The sequence below is a fragment of the Ambystoma mexicanum genome, chromosome 2q (assembly GCF_040938575.1).
Source record: "Ambystoma mexicanum isolate Mex_15411 chromosome 2q, UKY_AmexF1_1, whole genome shotgun sequence".
In the NCBI taxonomy this organism is placed as follows: domain Eukaryota; kingdom Metazoa; phylum Chordata; class Amphibia; order Caudata; family Ambystomatidae; genus Ambystoma; species Ambystoma mexicanum.
Genome location: NC_090924.1, coordinates 1292108552 through 1292127170, shown reverse-complemented (window position 1 = coordinate 1292127170; position 18619 = coordinate 1292108552). Strand labels below are relative to the sequence as shown.

General features: G+C 43.7%; 1 protein-coding gene across 1 annotated transcript in view; it reads right to left on the bottom strand.

The window, feature by feature from the left end:
• The window catches only part of MRPL3 (mitochondrial ribosomal protein L3), a 440961-nt gene that overhangs the window by 301665 nt on the left and 120677 nt on the right, over positions 1 to 18619 (bottom strand). The window contains exon 5 of the mRNA XM_069648722.1: positions 4752 to 4851. Coding sequence (XP_069504823.1) covers positions 4752 to 4851 — 100 coding nt within the window. The remainder of the gene's footprint in view (positions 1 to 4751; positions 4852 to 18619) is intronic.

Below are 18619 nucleotides of genomic sequence, written 5' to 3'. Positions count from 1 at the left end.
TGAAAGTGCTCAAGAATTTGTGTTGCTAAAAACAAAGCAACAAAACTGCTGTAGAAACTGAAACACAACTTGCTGTTAAGAGAATTAGTGCTGCTGAACAACGAAGGAATGAAACTGCTGAAGAAACTCAAGCAAGACTTACATCTGAGAATGTGTGCTGCTAAAAAACAAAGCAATGAAACTGCTGAAGAAACTGAAGTGAGACTTACTGATCAGCGATTCTAAAAATCTGAGAATTGAAATCCCGGGGGAAGTCGGGTAGTTCAGCCAGTTAAGATATAAAAGAAAAATGTACGTTCAAATCCCTACATTTACAGAGCTCAGACTATTTGCTGGGTTCACCATCCTAAATAGTTCTAAGAGGTAAACACTGGAGGAGTTTGTACAAGTCAGGAAATGTATGCAAGACCTACCTGTTGAAACAGACGAGAACATCTAGAGTATATCAGCCACTATGCCCTTTGTAATGTTTAATGAGAGCAGGACAACAAATGTGACAACAACATTTTGCACTATTCATGAAGAGAAGCAATTTAGTTTCAGATGTGGTCTTGAAAAGATGTAAAAGTCAGAGAACTTCAATTTAAATAACAATAATAATACCTTCTTATTTATATAGTGCTTTCACAGAAGATCTCTACATAAAAATTGTTTTGTATGAGATTATTGGTACCCAATCGAGGTTGGTATTTGTTTAATGACCTTGGAAGGATCAAAGCATAAGTTGTCCTTGCTGGGGTTTGGCCCTGTGACTTGCAGATATCAGCCTGGAATGCCTAACTTGCTCAGCTCTCTTACTGGAAAAGGAGTTTTGCCCATTACATTAATATTGAAAATATGTTAGAGAGATAACTTAAAACGAACAATACAGAGTGCGAATTGGTAAAGCTGTTTCACAAGTCTTAGAAAGATACAAAGGGGCTACCTATTGATGTATTTAAATATTATTGTAGCAACTAGAATACAGAGAAGAGGCTGGTTAACATCAGCAATGTATAACCTGTAAGACAGCTCAGTGAGTTGAGCACTTTCTGCTGTGTTTGTGCATGATCTGCAGGTCGCAGATTGGAATCCCAGCAAGGCCAACTCAGCCTTTCTAAGTTAATAAATAATAAATGAGTCCCGACTTTGAACAAGTTACACACTTATCACACATTCGAAGTACAGCACTTCAGCGAAAAGCTATATAATACATTATTATCATTCATGTGATTTCCTAGGTCTCATTGGTAGAGCTAAATACAACTGTCATGTTTGGGACTGTGCGAGAAAGAAGTACTCTGGGAAGAAAGCTAGAGACAAGTGAGAGATCATGGTAGGAGACTGAACCTAAAGAAAAGAGAAAAGATTTGGTAAAAGTTGTTTTAGAGACTGTACACTTGGTGAATAGTCTGCAGGAGAGGGTGATAAGAATGTAAAGAAGGACCTAAGTACAGGTCAAGAATGTTGTACTTTTATGATTGAACTACAATGATTAAGAAAAATAGAGACACAAATCATTAAAATAATCATGGTTTATCAAGTTTAAATGAACTCCATTATTAGGAGGGTATGCACATGTACTCATGAATTTAGATGTAACTTTGCACAATGGCAGGTCTGCGATTGTCCTGGGTGCACACAGTTTTAGCCATCTGGCATTGATCTAATAATTCTACATGTGAATTTTGTACCCTTCCACATTTTCTAATTCAATCGATGTTGATGTTCTCCTGTGGTATCTCACTATTTTGGCTACTGGGCTTTTCAACACTCGCTGATAATACCAGAAACAGCAGCCAGTTTTAAACATGCTGCAGTATGTAGGCTGCACACTCAGCCATTGCTGACTGGTATTCCAATAAAGACGGTCAATGAAGACTCCCTGGTTAGTCAACCCTATCAGTCTGGGAGCATGAATACGCTTCAACATAATGGCTGGAAGTCCCCGCAGATGTGCACGGAGCAGAAGTGAGCATGTTTAGCAAGATCAGTTGCAACACAATCCTAGTCTGACCAGAAGATGTACAAGGAAAAGAACATTTTTCTTGGTGCTATGCCCAAACTTGTAGGTCACCTTGGCTTAGAGGTGTTTTGGTCGAGGGTAAAACCTATAAACGTGTTATATATTTCGTTGCTCCCAAGCCATAGTATGTTCTTTTTTTGTTCAGGCTGGTTTACTGTAGAACTCTCTTCCAGTTGATATTCGCCTTACCAAAAATCTTCCTACTTTCAGATGAAAGCTAAAGACATGCCTTTTCTATTTTCCATCTTCTCCTCTTAGATGATTGGTTCGGTCCTTGACCATTCCTACTGGCCATCACCTTAAAATGCACTGTGGAAGTGCGCTCAGATACCTATCTGGTCATCAGCATCAATGACATGCCCAAATCAAATCACGTCTTAGTCTGTATGATATTGGCTTGGGCCCAGAGCAGGAGCAGGGAAGTGGATTTGCAGTGGAAGATTCTAACACAACAGTGTAGTAAATGTCCAAACAAGGCGCTTTAAAAAATAGCAGTGTTTATTAAAAACAGGAGAATGACTAAACACACTAATCACTCAAAAGTGCAAAGCACACTATACACAAAAGGCAGGTCAATTGGGTAATGTACTGCAGAAGAGATCAAAAATAGGCAAATACTTGAAAGAAAAGGGAAACGCCAAAAATAAAGCAATGACTTGAATGTCTTCGAGTAAGTCAGGGAAATGAGACCTTACCAGCTATTATTGTGCAGGATAAGCCCAAAGGGTCAGGGTACTGGCAATGCCACCTAGAACACATGAAAACTACAGGTTTCTTTGTTTAGAAAATTTCAACGGCACCATGCAGGTTTCCTTGGCTTTTCATACGAGGTGCCTACCAACAAACAGGACCGCTCAACGGCATCCGGCACTGTGGCAGTGGTTGGAGCCAGCACAGTGCAATAGGCGGCTCGAGTATAAAATGAACCCAAAACTCACATCTCAATGTCTAGAAAAAGGTTTCAAATCAGATGTAGATTTGTGAGCATAAGCAAGTGCCAGTTTATGCCATCAGATTTAAGAGTTCAGAAGGTTTACTTGAGCGAAAGACACCAAGTTGGACTCTACCACGAAGGAAGCATGCTGAGGGACCACTGGGCACACTCACCCCCATGGAGTCCTGGTGACCTCTTCTCTTGTTCTCGGTGTCACCAAGTGCCAAAGCTTTTCTAGCAATGTCCGTTATGTTCCTGGATGTTAAAGGAAAGGTCTCTTTCCTTGGAGCAGCTATTTTGACCTCTTTGGTAATAGATACTAAAGTATCTTCAGCTACACTATAAGAGGTAAACATAGTCCTGGGCTCTGAACTTCATTTAAAAGTAAATCCTAGCGGTGGAATGGTGCATTTCAAGGCCCCTACTATGATCAATGGGAATCATAGGGAGTGGAGTACCCTCCTTCTTTCACATCATGGGCCAGGGTACATTGCTTCTTTCTATAAGGTTTGTTTTGGGGAAAAACCGAAGTATGTTGAATAATCCAAAATGATGGAAGGGAGCTTTACTGACCAGGAGCACCAAGGCTGACTAAGCTCGACCCATCATCTACTGTCCCCTAGAGAAATAGACTGAGTGAAAATGCCTTACTTACGTCACCTGCTGGTAACTATAATCTAATGGCCTGTTGTGGGTTTAACCAATCTTTGAAAATCTCCACTTCTCATAAGAACGCGGTGTGAAATGTTTCCCTGGCGAAGAAAAGGCAGAGCATGACACATTCGTAAACTAACCCCACGTCAACTGCAGAGAGGTTTTGCACAAGATATCAACCAGATTGGCTAGAAATTACTGTAACTGTACAGACCACAGTTAAATCGTTGACAGCTAAGATGCTTTATATCTGCCTAGCATCCAACTGTGAGGCTGCTGGTGCACAGACACCAGATGTAACGGAATAAAAGTGATTCCAACATATCTTTACTATTTGGCTATACTTTTAAAATAAACCTCAATATGCTTAGACAGAGTTTTTGGACAAGCATTCATCTGAATGAATAGTTTACGTTGTATGATTCACAGCTTTGGTGCTACTAAGGTCAGAGGAGACAATTGAAAACGAATTGCTTTTCTCAAGCAGTAGGTGAGTAAAGGAAAGAACATTGACACCCTTTCAGCATGCCACGTGTATATTTTGCAACTGTCTGTACTTTAATTCCAGAGAGGTGGTGAGTTTGGCAAATAGCTACTGGTGCGCGAGTCTCTCTACGAGTATCAGTTATCCAGTTAAACACCCTATGAGCTGGTAGGTCGTTCTGGATAGAAACCGCGGTCACAACATTTTAAGGAAAAGGGCATTTATGAAACTGAGGCGGTTTGGCAGTCCTCACTTTCATGCAGATCTCATTCACTGGAGCTCCTATCATTCACATACAAATGTTATAAGAGATGGATTTAGCATAATTGGGCAGAGTTATTTTCCTTTAACCAACAATTTGGTTCCAAAAGCTCCAAGGTAGATAAAATAAATGCAACGAGACTATTTCCTGAGATTACACAATCAAAAAGTAACTACGTGTTAGCACTTTGTGTGCTTCCTGTACAATAGAAAGTAACAGAGAAGTTAAGTAAGATGCTCCTAGAGATGCTCCTTCAGGTTTTGCATATAACATTCAGAATGGGGCAGTGTAACAGAAACATGAGCCAAGCTTGTCCATAATATACAACTGTTCCTCCCAGTGATGCTTCACACGAACAGTTTTTCACAGTGAACCTCTCCCCTTTCCCATTAACATTTATTAGATTAATTACCTGGTTTGAGGATAGCATTGTCTGACACTTTAAAATGGGTGAGTTTCTGCTTGGGTGGCACTCCAGCCTCTCTATATAGATCCAGCGCAGTCTCTGACCTCTAGAAAATAGGAGCAAAACATTTCAGCAAAGAAATGTATATTTCAATAGATACTTTATTTTGGCATTGCACCATAAAAGCAACACAATATAAATGCATACAACAATAAAGCAATTAAAAAATATACAGTAATTAATATGAAAGTCGCTTCGAATTACAATTTACCAAGTTCAGAGTGTTGACTAATTTGTTTTGGCAAACAGAAGGGGTGATGCCTCAATCTCAGTCTGCATTGCAAATAAATTGCTAAAATATTTTTCAGACTTCCTTTCCAAACAGATAGCACTTATGGGTGATTGTACGGCCAGAGGTCTGTTACACTGTCATAGCCACTGTACTGTGTATTCATGATCTCAGTAGGAGCCCCTCTGTGGCATTAGAAATATCCCCCAAGAAAATGAACAGGATGTACCTCAAGTAGGGAGAGACCACGAGCAGAGTAAAATGCAGAGGTTTGTAAGCAGACACAGAGGTTTCTAAATTAGTGTTTTAAACAAAAAATTGAACAGGAGCCTTGTTCCAGTACAAGTCAGCAGAGAGGTCTTGGACCAGCAGCAGTTCCGTCCCTACTGTTCCCTGTGGATATATATCGCCTCTGCCCTTGCTGCCTTAGGTCTTCACTTTACTGGTGTAGGACTTTGGAATGGACTGCACTCCAAACAGAGGTTTGAAAGTATATCCTTCTCATGATGTTCCAAAGAAGAGTCAAAGAATGATGTGGTGCCGCTTTCCTTATAAAAGCAAAAGGTCACAGGGAATTGGTCCAAAGCAAGCCCGTTGTAAGGGGTCCAATCCAGGCTTCGGTTACAAAGGATCTGTGCCTTATGACATCACACCCAGGGTACCCTGTTTGCAGGAAATGCAGGAGAAAGGGAAAGGAAGAGAGCCCTAAGAGAAACGAGATGGTGGCACCTTTCCTCAGCCGACCATTCCTCTCCAGCTACTCCAACTCCACCCTCTTCCCATGCCTGCTGACTTCAAAGAGACTTCAGTGGTCAGCACTCTTGTGTCAGAGTGGTTTTGTTATGTTAGTGGTACCCTTTTCAACACTGGTTTCCAGTAGACACCTTGAGCTAGGTTCCTATGCCCTGAGGGGAAGTGTTGCTCTTCCTGCATAAGGATTAAAGAGACAGCATCCTGGCCATTATTCAACAAAGGAGCTGTGAGGACAGTCAGGCCAGGCATCAATATACATTACTCCTATTATTACCGTCATAACTGGGCCCATTTCCAGAGCCGACACTAGTATGATATCCACCTGCTGTGGCTATACAATTGTGGGCCACATCCAGGCATGGCTTCTATTTACAGATGTACGTGTCCCCAAACTGGCTAAGGCATACAATTATTATAATTAAGAACAGCGGTGCAAAATGTAAAAACACCATCAGTGCTTATGAAACTTTGTGTTCCAGCTGCTGTCAGAGATGCACATGGGACCTTTCCACCTGCTCTGTGACACTGCAGAGCTGGAGCTATAGCTATCAGGAGATTGGTTCCAGCAAAAGCACCCAATTTGCCATGAAGCATTTATGAAAAGGGGTTTGATTAGAAGATCTTGCTTTCAAAAATAGAATTCCCAGCATTCATTTTCTATTAAAAATGAAGCTAGGGCTATATCACCTTCACGAGATGGCATTCTGTCACAGCCGCTTCCAGGGGTGAAGCCGCAGTCTGATGGGATACAGAAAGTGGTTCCAAGTTTACATAGAGTACGAAAAGCAGCACCATTGGTCCTGAGGCAGCTCGAAGGGCATTGAGCATGATTAATCCAGATCAACAATGTCTCAGGGTGACGGAACTGCTTCTGGGTTCCTTCAAGGCCCAATCCAGAGTTTCCAGGACAAGGTCCATGCCCCCTTCCCTTGGTCCACAGGATGTCACACCCACTGTTCCCCAGGGGTATTTAGGGAAGATAGCTTGCATCTTCCTTGGATCCCTTCTATATTCACCTCCCTGTTGGAGAACTATAGGCTGTATCCTCAAAAGAGGTCCAGTGAAACCTTCTTGTTTTGAGACTCCAAAGATGAATTTTAAAAAAAGATGGAGGGTCCCCCTTCCTTATGAAGGCTAAATGTAACAGCCTGGATTGGACCCCTTACAGCAAGCTTGCTTTGGACCAATCCCCTGTCACAACAAGTGATGTTTGACTTCTGACATCATACCCAGAGTGCTTTGTCCTACAGGAAATGGGGAGGGCATCAGAGAGGTATATTTTTCTGGTTTTCTGAAAGGAGCTCAAATCACTAGGCTTTAATAATCTATCGAATTGTAAGCATATTTCAAATCTCCCCTTCATAAGCAAAATGATGGAACGTGAAGTAACTGCTGAACTTTTGAAATACCTGGAACATAAAAAAGTTTTGGCAGGTCCCTAATCAGGCTTCGCCCTTTAGATAGTACTGAAACCACAGTAATGTTTATGTGGCAAAAACTGCTTAGCTTAAGGGATAATTGCCACCCAGCAGCACTTATCCTTTTAGATCTACCAGCAGCGTTTGACACTGTCGAGCACAGTCAAACATTTAGAATCCTCCATGCATATAACTGGATCAGCACCGGCATGCTTGAATTCATCTCTCAAACATATGCTGCAGAGGGTACAAGTAGAACAGTTATTTCATCAAGCATCAATTATCCTGCGAAGTACCGCACGTCTCTGCTTTGTCTCCCCTTCCTTTTAAGGTGTACATGTATCCTTTGGTCCAGCAGATTGAGAAAATGGATCTTGTTTGCCAGCTTTATGCAGGCGTCACCCAACTCTTGGTTGACCTCCAATGTACTGCTAACAATGTTAGAGTGGTGGGAGAATGTCTAGCTAAGGTTGAACATTGGATACAGGAAAATTACCTACAGCTCAAAAGGGACCGAAAAAATCCTGTTTGGTCTCCCAACCGAGTCCCTGTTACCATTTTGTCTGCCAGTCTTGTCTGGGAGCACAACCCAATCCTGTGGAATCTGCTGGGTGTTTGGGTATACTATTTGATAGCATAACCACATGGATTTCTGTAGACAAGTGGATGTGGTAGCCAAAAGTGCACATTTCTACTTGTACTCCTTTGGTAGGTGCAATATCTTGCTAACGCAGGAACGCCTAAAAGTAGGAGTTCAAGGAGTATTAGTATCTGGAGTAAATATTGGCTAGTAGTATATCTTGGATTAACCAAAAAACGACATCTCAAACTTGAGGCTGTTCAAAACTGCGGAATCAGGATCTTTAATCTGAAGAAGTTTCATCATATCTCATGTGCACGCAGGTCATTGGCTACCGATTAAGAAGCAAATGTGTGCTCTTGCCCTAATCTGGAAAATTCTACAGCGGATTAGCGCCAAGGTATCTTTCCCCTGCGGTTTAGCACTATGCTCTGATTCGCACACTTGGATCAATCCCAAAGGAACTGCTAGTGGTGGGCAGGTACAATACAGCTCGCTATGGAGGTAGAATGTTGGGCTCCCTTGGATGCCAACTATGGAACAAATTGCCAGCATCCATTAAAAACAGTGTGTCGCTGCTGACATTTAAATATAAGATTAAACAATATATTCTCGCTATGGATGTCTGCTAAAGTTTCAATTTAGATCTTAGCACAAACTGCAGTGTTATTGCCCTGTTTTATATTTTTTTTTTACTATGGTACGATTTGTTGATACTATCCTTTTGGTTATGTAATGTGTTAGATTGTTTGAGATGTTTTTTTATAGTGCCTGGATACTGGCTTCCCAGTGAGACGCTTTTTTCGCGTAATACATATTTTACTTACCCAAATTCAAGATGGTGGATCCCCTCTCACACACTTCGGGCTACTCTTACTGCAGCGCTTCACATGTCCGCTCAGTTCAAAGGGACTCCAGTGGTCAGCACCCTAGAGTATGTATGCCTTTGTTATGTCAGTGCAGTCTTGAAAGTGCAGACTCCCATGTGATCTTCTGGTGGAAATCCCTGTGGACTAAGTTCTGCAATGTGGGGAGTCTCACTAGCCAGGACGAGTGGTGGGTCACTATGACTCCACCTCAGCTCCTTCTTGGCATGTCCTAGGTCGCCTCTATTTATTGGTCCTGTTGTTAAACAATTATTTGATAGCTGGCTGCCCCCTCCTGCCCTATTGAGCGAGTGGTTCAAGTCCCTTGGCACCAGAGCACTTCATCAGATCTATAAAGGAGTCCTGTACTTTCTGGATTTTCCCACTGTTCTAGATCGAATACGCAGCGACTACCAATGTGGGTATTTGTCACCAGGTCCTGATATATTCACTGGAGTCATCAGTGGTCTCCGGAGTCCAGAAATAGTGGGGTGTATTACCATTGATTTTCTTTGGTGTTCCTCCTGCTCTACTTCCAACCTTCGTGAACACTTGAGGTAGAGTGCTTGAAGGGTGTGCCCTCAGATGTTCCCTTGGGTTGGTTGCTCATTTGGCTGCACCTGCAGTGTAGGATTGGTACATACTTAGCCATCACCCAAAACTGGGGCTTGGCGATAGGGAACTTTATCAACTTTAAAACTCCTGAAAAGTTAACCGAAACTGGCTTCCAAAAACGTTTTGGTACTTCCATGCAATTTATTAGGTATGGCGTACGTAAAATTCAGGTTCCTACACGTTGGTAAACCATCTGCTTCAGCTGATCAATGAAATTGAATTTATGAAAATGTAAGAATGGTGTACGAGTATGAGTATGTTTGTGGTTTTCCTTTTTAAGTTGTATTTAACCTAAAGGTTGGGATGTTTTAATGTGTCAATTTGTTCTTATGTATTTACTATGTGTTGAATATTTGTATAAAAAAAAATATATTGTGAAGTTCTAATGTCAGCTAAAACAATTAAAAAAAAAAAAATATAATAAATCACTGCATTTCACTCCATTACCATAGGGCAAGGGTCTGAAACCTGTGGCTCTCCATGTGTTTTGGGCTTTGACTCCCATGATCCCTCACCATTGATATTCCAGCTCGTGTTAAAGGGAGGTGGAGTACAAAACACCTGGAGATATAAAGACAGACCACTGCCATACGATAGTATGGTGCAATAGTAAGCACTGGTGGTGCCAGGGTGACCTTGAGCCTGTTCAGGCCCAGTACTGTTACACTAATTGTATCTAAACTTTTGGGGGCCCTCTGGCGATTAGTTGCACTGTGTTTAACTCCTTCACTGCCTCTAACAGGTTCATGTAATGGTAATGTGGTTTCTGGACATGACTAAGTGATGCCTATTACAGGTGACTAGGGATCCTAAAATAATTAACTGAATTTACGTAACGATTAGGTCATGAAATGTATCTATCAGTATACCTGTGTAGTGTCCCATTTTGTGTAATTTATTTGGCATAGTTGTGCCTGCTTACCAGAATTCTTGCAACTACTTTACCTATAGAGTTTGAGTAATCATTGGTGTACAGGCCGTCTTACTGTTAGGATAGATCTTGTGTCCTTCACCAGAGAAACATCTCCCCGACACACACGAGGAAACACATAGCCAAGGTGGTTTCCTTTGCGCGTTGTCTCCCCTGTTGGCGGTCACAGGGCAAGTACTATGCAGAAAGGGATCTGTACAGACCCGTACCAGCACTTCTCAGCCCTGCATGGAAATGCTTATGCAGAGTAAGAACGTTCCAACCTTTTTTGTTACAGTTATGCACTTGAAACCCTAGTGGAAAAGTAAATGCCTACACAGCCAATATACACTGGTAACCATGTTGAGGAAGGGACTGACCCCTGTAAATACAGGGGTCAATACATAAATGAGCGTCCACCATGCACCAGAGACATTCATTGAAGGGCCCTTGTGCAAAGGGCCTGTCCCTCGGGCCTGTCACTCCCCCTGTACACAAGCGACTTTAGTGATTTAGGCGAGTTGCACGCAGAAGATGGAGACGAAGAATCTGATGAGCACTTTTCCCCAGTTTGCATTGCACTCTATGCACCCAGTTTAAATGACTTCATGTTGTTGCTGGACTCTTTTTTTTTTTTTAGTCCTCTTAAGGGAAGTTACATGTCTAGTAAAATTGATGAAAGCACAAAAAAGAAAATAAGAAGTTGCCAAATCGTAGATGGACAGTAGAGCAGTGCACTACAATGTAGGACGTACACACTTGAGAGGTCTTTTGGTACCAGAACAACCTAGCGGCATGCAGCAGACAGTGCATTTCCACCACACGGTGTGGGAGGAAATCACGATTGTACAATGAAGATAGCCCCTGAATGGAGTGAAAACAGCAGAGTTGTTTTACCACACTAAAGACAAGGCAATTCCAGCAGTGAGAAACCTGACAGTATTCTCACACCCACTCCCTGAGGATCTTCCATTCAGGTGGCTAGGGAGGGGCCATCACTTTTGGATCCCGACAATGGGGATGGACAAGCGAGGGAGGGTCACCTGAGTGGAGTGATGAGGGATTGGGAGGAGGATACCCAAGGACGAGACATGGTATTTCCCCAGTCCCACTAACACTCCAACCTACTCTCCCTCAGCCTTTATGGGGTATCTTCAATCTCACCCCAGCTCCCCCTCCCCATTTCCAACAAATACTGAGACGATGAAGGAGACTAACGTTAGTAAGGACTACCCATAGGAATAACATGGGGTAAATAAGGGAAACTTATCTTGCACCTCAAGTTGTCCCATTAATAGAGTCAGGCAGGGTCAGGCATTTCATAGTAAACAATCACACCTGACTTATCTTTTCACTATAAAAGGTGTGATCTGCCACAGATGTATGAGCAAGTAGAAGAACAAGCAGGAGAGCGTGCTGAGAGGAGAACCGACACGCCAGAGCTGCCCAGGACTGGAAGCCAGAAACCAGGAAGCCGAGAAAGCGGAGAGACAGCAGCGCGAGAGAGCAGAAGCATGGCGAAGGAGCCGTGTCTCCAGGGAGCCAAGAAGGGCCTGGGTAAGAAAGCTGAGAGGCGTGTTGGTCCCCTGAAGAACCTGTGTGGGTGGATGCTCGTTCCCCTGGGCCAGTTAGCCCAGAAGTGTCTGAGGGGCAGGCGGTTAGACCCCGACTTCGGACGAAGTACCCCATGGAGCCAAAGTGCAGAAGTCAGCCTGGTGAGTCTGAAAGCATTGAAAAGCCGGGATGTGAAGAGCATGATACATAATAACACTGGAAACGCGTAAGAAAGAGGACCACATTTGTGGGAGTGTTCAATTGAAGTTAATAGGAAGATGTCAAGAGTATAAAGACATTGATACAAGTAACAGTGTACAGTGTGAGCGTGAAACTGGGGAGACGTGCGTGTGTGCAAGCATAAAGAAAATACGATTGGACAATGAAGCAATGCGAATGGAAAGGAGGCAAGAAGCCCATGAAATGAGGCACGAAAGGAAAGGATAATGCAAATGGTTCGGTTGACCCGGAAAGATAGACACGATTCTATGTTCACTCATCGCCCGTTTTGATTTTGCAGCACTTTTTGCTGCAAATGTTTTGCTGAAAATAAATCCTCTATTTTTTATTTTATTTGGGGGAATTCCCCCAAACACGCTCTGCCCTATTATTTATTCTCTAAACACCACCCCACTCTAACCCTTATATGCCCTCCCTCACCCCATATTTTTCAAAGTTTTTTTTTAGCCAAAAAGTGCAGCGGAAGAAAATGGGCTATGAATGAACGTCATACCGATAGAAACAAGCGCAGGGGTGCTTGACTGAGTGAAAGAAGCGCGCAAGAGGCACTACAAAGAAAACGGAACAAAGGACAGTGCAGGTGTGCACGACAAAAGGGAAAGGAACACACAAAAGCAAAGAGGGGCAAGAAGGTCAGAGTGATCACTGAGGAAAAGCAAAGAGCCTGGCGTTTTTGAAAGCCTCTGATTTTACCCCATGAGAGGATGGCATGTCAGAAAGAATATATATGGAAAAGGCACATCCTGGACCACTGATTTGGTGTTTGAAACTAGAGGGGCCTAAGTTTAAGGAAGGGTGCCCTGAGAGATCAAAAAGGGACTGTGATACATATTGCTTTGTGTTTTGAAAGCGGGAAGAGGCCTGAGCTTGGGGAAGGGAACCATGAGAGGCCTATTGAGAAAAGTAGACACTGTGTTTTGTGTTGAGAGCTGGAAGCCTGGGCTTGGGGAAGCAGACCCTGAGAGGCCCATTGAGGAAAGTAAAGTTAACAAGTTGACGTTTGGGGAAGGGAATCCAAAAGGAACTCAAAGACATTGAATGTATTGAAATTCACTGTAAGGTCTTGCAAACCGCCCTGTTCAATGAATACATCTTTGTGACATTGACCGAATAGCACCTGATGAGAAGACCACCTGAAACCACCTCCTGGCAGACTTTTATTTTGGACTATTAGACAGCGACGGCCACTGGAAACATCAGTGAAGGGAAGGGAAGGGAACATCCCTTTAGAGTTATGGCCAGTCAGGCATTCCACCAACCCAGCAACCTTAGTAAATAAAGGTTTGAAAATAAATACTTTTGTGTCTGTGTCTCTCTTGATGCCATGCTTGTATCACAGAGGAAGCCTATACTATTGGTCAGAGGCAGTTGTTCAAGGTGGATGGATTGAAACGAAGTGTGAAGAAAAGTACAGAAGGTAGCATCTGAAACATTCAGGAGTTTGAAGCAAGCAATACACTGGAATGTAATGCCAAGTGGGATATTTCCTGCAACTAGTGTACATTTATTTTATTTGTTTAAATGTTTATATAGCGCTGCATGCCCACGGGCCTCAGAGCACACATAAAACACAATAGACAACAAGGGTCAGGTAAGGTGGTTAAGGAGAGGTGCTTGGTCGGTGGAGTTGAAAAGGACGGTTTTTATAGCCTTTTTAAAGTTAGCCAGAGAGGGAGCGGTTCCTATGTTGAGGGGGAGGCAATTCCATCCACGTCGTGTACGTGTTTTAAAACTTGTTCCGACAAATTTGGTGAGTTTAAAGCAAGGTTGACTTAATGTGAGGTTGTCATCGTCCCATAGCATATGTACGGATTGCTTGGCATTTAGATGGTCAGTTAGGTATTGGGGGCTGTGTTGCTCCTACATTTGTAGGTGAGGGTCAGTGTCTTGTGAATAATTCTCCGTTTGATCGGTAGCCAATGGAAGGATTTCTTGTATGATGTAACATGCTCATGTTTATAAAGCCTGTAAATCGCTCTGACTGCACCTTTCTGTGTTTGCAGATGATTCAAATTTGCTTGAGATGTACAGATCTATAAACTATTACAATAGTATAGTAGGGAATTTATCATAGCGGTAGCCAGAGGATTTCTATTCTTGATGCATAGAAAGGATCTATTCTGGTGTAGTAGTTTATTGATGCATCGACAGGTTGAACGTATGTGGGAAATTTGGTGTTTCATGGAGAGTTCAGAGTCGAGAAAATGTTTTGACGCATTTGGAAACTGGTATAAGATCACCAAGGATTGACAAGTTAGAAGTTAGCGTAAAGTGGATCTAGTTTCTTCAGCCGTGCTCCTGTAGCTATAATGAGGAGTTCCGTTTTTCCACTATTGAGGGAAAAATATATTGGTTGCCATCCATGATTGTACAGCCATGTATACCCCCGCTCAGGACTATGTTGTCTTCTATGTGATCACCTGAAAATTCCAAGAGTACCTTGGTGTCGACAGCATAATTAGCATAGCGATTTCCCAGGCCATCAAGAAGGTCAAAGAAGGGCTTGATGTAGATGTTAAAAATAATGGGTGATAGGCATGAGCCCTATGGTACTCCACATGTGGTGATAATGGGGAGTAGCCTGGGCATCCTCTACAGCTACTCTCAGGGTTCTTGGAACTAGAAATGACATGATCCATTGGGTGGTTTTCTTGGAGAAGTTAGCAATTTCTTCGATTCTCTTTTGTAGCAATTCATGGTCTAGAAGATCAAAAGCTGCTGAAAGGTCCAACAACATCAGGAGTGTCGGGTGACCCTTCCCCACGATTTCAATAATGTTGTATTTGAGCAGTCTCAGTCCCATGTGGAGTTCTAAATCTGGATTGAAATAACCCTATGATGTTCTCGTCCTCTATTAACGTCTGTGGCTGTATGTAGGCTGCTCTGTCTAGTATCTTGATGAGGTATGGGACGTTTGTTCGTTTGTTTATTGATTTATATAGCGCACCGAACGCGAAGGTATCTGGGCGCATCGCATAGAGTTACAGATCTGCATTGGCATGGTTACATGGGTTCATAAATTCACAATTTAAATTTGGGTAGTTACAGACAATACGAATCATATATAAAAGGAAGAGGCATAGTATAATACAGTAAGATAGAGAAAGCATAATAACAGCAATTGATGTTAAGCGTAGAGCAGCAATATAGAGTAGTTGACAGAAGAGGCTAGCCTAGGCCAAACATTGGTCCTTAGCCGAGAGCCAAATTATGGTATTTCTCCTTAAGTTGGTGAAGGAGTGGTCCGATCTTAGGAAGGGTGGGAGGGCGTTCCAAAGCTGAGCCACCATGACAGGGAAGCTGCTCCCCCCTGTCTTTTGTAGTTTGTACCTGGGAACTACCAGGCTGAAAGAGTTTGCCGACCTAGTAGGACGTGATGAGGATTTTAGGCACATTTTCTCGGTTAGGTATAGTGGGGCAGGCTAATTGAGACATTTGTGACTGTCTTAAACTGAATTTTGTCTTTGATGGAGAGCCATTTATACTGTCTGCTCGTCTATGAAATGTGTTCTCTCCTGGATATGCTTAGAGCAGTTCTGAGTGCATTGTTTTGGAGAATTTTGAGTTTATTGACAATGAACTTACTTGCCCCTTGGTAAAGGGCATTGCAATAGTCCAGTTTTGAAAGGAGGAGGGCTCTGGCTAAGATAATACAGCTTTCTTTAGCGAGGATGGGTTTGCAGGCCCGTATCAACTTGCAGGTATAGGCTGTTGCAGAGGCCGTGGCATTGACTTGTTTGACTAGGTTGAATGCTGAATCTAGGTAGAAACCTAGCATGTTCACCTCTTCTGCTACTGTGATGTTATTTCTGTCAATGTTCAATGAGGCGTATTTGTTGCTACGTTTGTTAAGGTTAGCCGGGGTGCCTAGTATCAGGCGCTCAGTTTTATCATCATTCAGGCAGAGGCCATGGGATGCCATCCATGCCTTCATGATTACATTCATTTTATTCACTAGAGCCACAATGGTATCATAGTCACCTTCGAGAGGTTTGAGGATGTGGGTGTCATGTGCATAAATAGTGTAGGTGACAACCAGATGGTTGAGATCATCTAACGGAGGCTTCGTGAAGATATTGTACATTGTTGGTGAAACACAGGAGCCTTGCGGTAAACCACAAGTTATGGGGATGGGGTCTGCTGAAGAAGATGAGAAGACTCTCATGGTTCTATTGCTCAGAAAGGATTGGCACAGGTTATCACATCTTGGGAGAAATGAGCTGCTGAAGCAAGGTGATTACATAACACTTTGTGATCCACCAAGTCAAAAGCGGCAGATAAATCTACTGGTAACAGCAGTGCAGTTTTCCCTTTGTCTTCCAGTTCATCGATCTGGGTTTTTAGATCAATCAGTGCCATATTGTGGCTTGAAGCCGGATTGTCGAGTCCTTAGGAGGTGATTGGTGTCTAGGTATTCCTGGATCGGAAGATAGGCACCCCTGTCTAATATCTTTAGTAAGAACGGGACAGTGGTAATCTGCCTATAGTTTGTGGGGATAGTAGGGACCAGGGATTTTTTTTATTTTTTATTTTTTTTATTTTTTTAGGACCCATGATTCTTTTAGGTTACAAGGGACAGGACCAGCTGAAAAAGAGGCATTGATACATTTTGAGATAAAGGGTACTAGGTGTCTGGCGGCATCTTTGATTTTCTGAGGAGAGCAACTATCGCCCTGGCATCTTAAAGGTTTGAGGGAAGTAATAATGTTTTCTACCGAATGGGTAGCAACTTTCGAGAATTTGAAGCATTGAGGTGGTTTCGCGGAATGCACTGGAGTTTTCTGATGTGTACCTATGTTGGGGAGGTTCAGTCTTTTGTCCGCGATTCTGTTTTGGAGGAGAGCAATTTTGTTGGCTAAAGCATTCTGGATGTTGGCACACCAGAGTTTGTCCGTCAAACAGTTATCTGTCAGGAGGATGGGTGCTCTCTAAGGATAACAAAGAGCTTCTTGGACTGAACTAGCTTTGTTAATCCTTTTGTTGTAGGTCTCATGTTTCGTGAGTAATATTTCTTTTTTGGTATTACGTTGGTAATAGGTCTGTAATTCTTGGGGGAGCTGGGTCCAGGGTACTCTTCTTAATCAGAGGGGTGATCCATGCCTCTTTCAGTGATTGCAAAGGACATATTAACCATTTTGGTGATCCATGGTAGCAGTAACCCCATTGAGTCCTTTAGTATACTAACGGGGCAGGTATCCCTTAGGCATGCTGTGGGTTTTAGTTTCAGGATTATGGTACGGATTTTGGATTCAGTATAGGCTTTAACCTTTTAAATGACAAGGAAGATGTATCTCGTCCTTGACATTACGTTCACAGTGCCAAGGACGAGATAGCTTGTCCTTTTTGGCATTCTGTTTTGTGCCACGGTGAAAATGAAAGGTGAGTCTCCACCTTTCACCCCCTCGATCTGCGGCACTATTGAGCAGTTCAGATCGAGGGAGGTTTTGTTGGAAAGGGGAGACTCTCCCCTTTCCAACAACACCTTTTTTGAAGCATTGCTGCGTGCGGATCAGGTGCAGAGCACTCGATCTTAGCCCAGTAATGCCCACTAGACCACCAGGGATCTGTTTCTGAAGTGGGGGAGGGGCTGCTTACTATGCTCCCCCACCCCTTGCTCTAAAAATAGGGCCAATACCCTGGGGGCAGATGGGTGATCATCTGCCCCCAGGGAAGGGGGCAAACAATCAACAACAAAAAAAGAAAACAAAAAAAAGAAAGGTTTTGGGTGGGTGTGGGGGCCATGAGCCACCAGGAATTATTGGGAAAAATGAAAGGGGGTGGCCCTCTCCCCCCCCACCCTAAGTGTATGGGGGGGAACTCGTGTAGCCCTCTCTGGGGGCAGATTTCTGCCCCTAGGAAGGGGTACATGAGATGCCCCCCCTTCCATTTGGGGTGGTGGGAGAGGCCACTGGAAACATTGGCAGAACCGCCTCCCCCCACCCCCTGGGGGCAGATGGGCACACTCATGTGCCCATCTGCCCCTAGGGAAGTGGCAAAACAAAAATAAAATGTAAAAAAATAAACTAAGTTTTGGGTGGGGGCCACTAGCCAAAATAAACGAAGTTTTGGGTGGGGGTGGGGGCCACTAGTCACCAGGAATTTATTGCCAAATGTTGGGAGTGCCCCCCCACCCTAAGTGGATGGGGGCACCTCATGTAGCCCTCCCAGAGGACAGATTTCTGCCCCAATCTTCCCCCAGGGAGGGCTACATGAGATGCCCCCCATCCATTTGGGGTGGGGGGAGACGGACACCAGAAATGTTGGTGCAGGCCCCCCCACCCCCAAGCATGGGGCTGCAGGTTTGGGCCCCCCTGGGGGCAGATGGGTGCCCATTTGCCCCTAGGGAAACAAAATGAATAAACACAAGTTTTGTTTTGGGGAGGTGGGGGGCCACTAGACCACCAGGATTGTTTTTGTGATGAAAGGGGGGTGGCTCCCTCCCCCCAACCAGGTTGATGGGGGACACCTCATGTAGCCCTCCCTGGGGGCAGATTTCTGCCCCTAGGAAGTGGCATCTTCCCTCAGGGAGGGCTACATGAGATGCCCCGCCATCCATTTGGGGTGAGGGGGAAGAGCACCACCAGAAATGTTGGTGCAGCCCCCTCCCCTGCCACCAAGCATCGGGCTGCAGGTTTGGGCCCCATGGGGG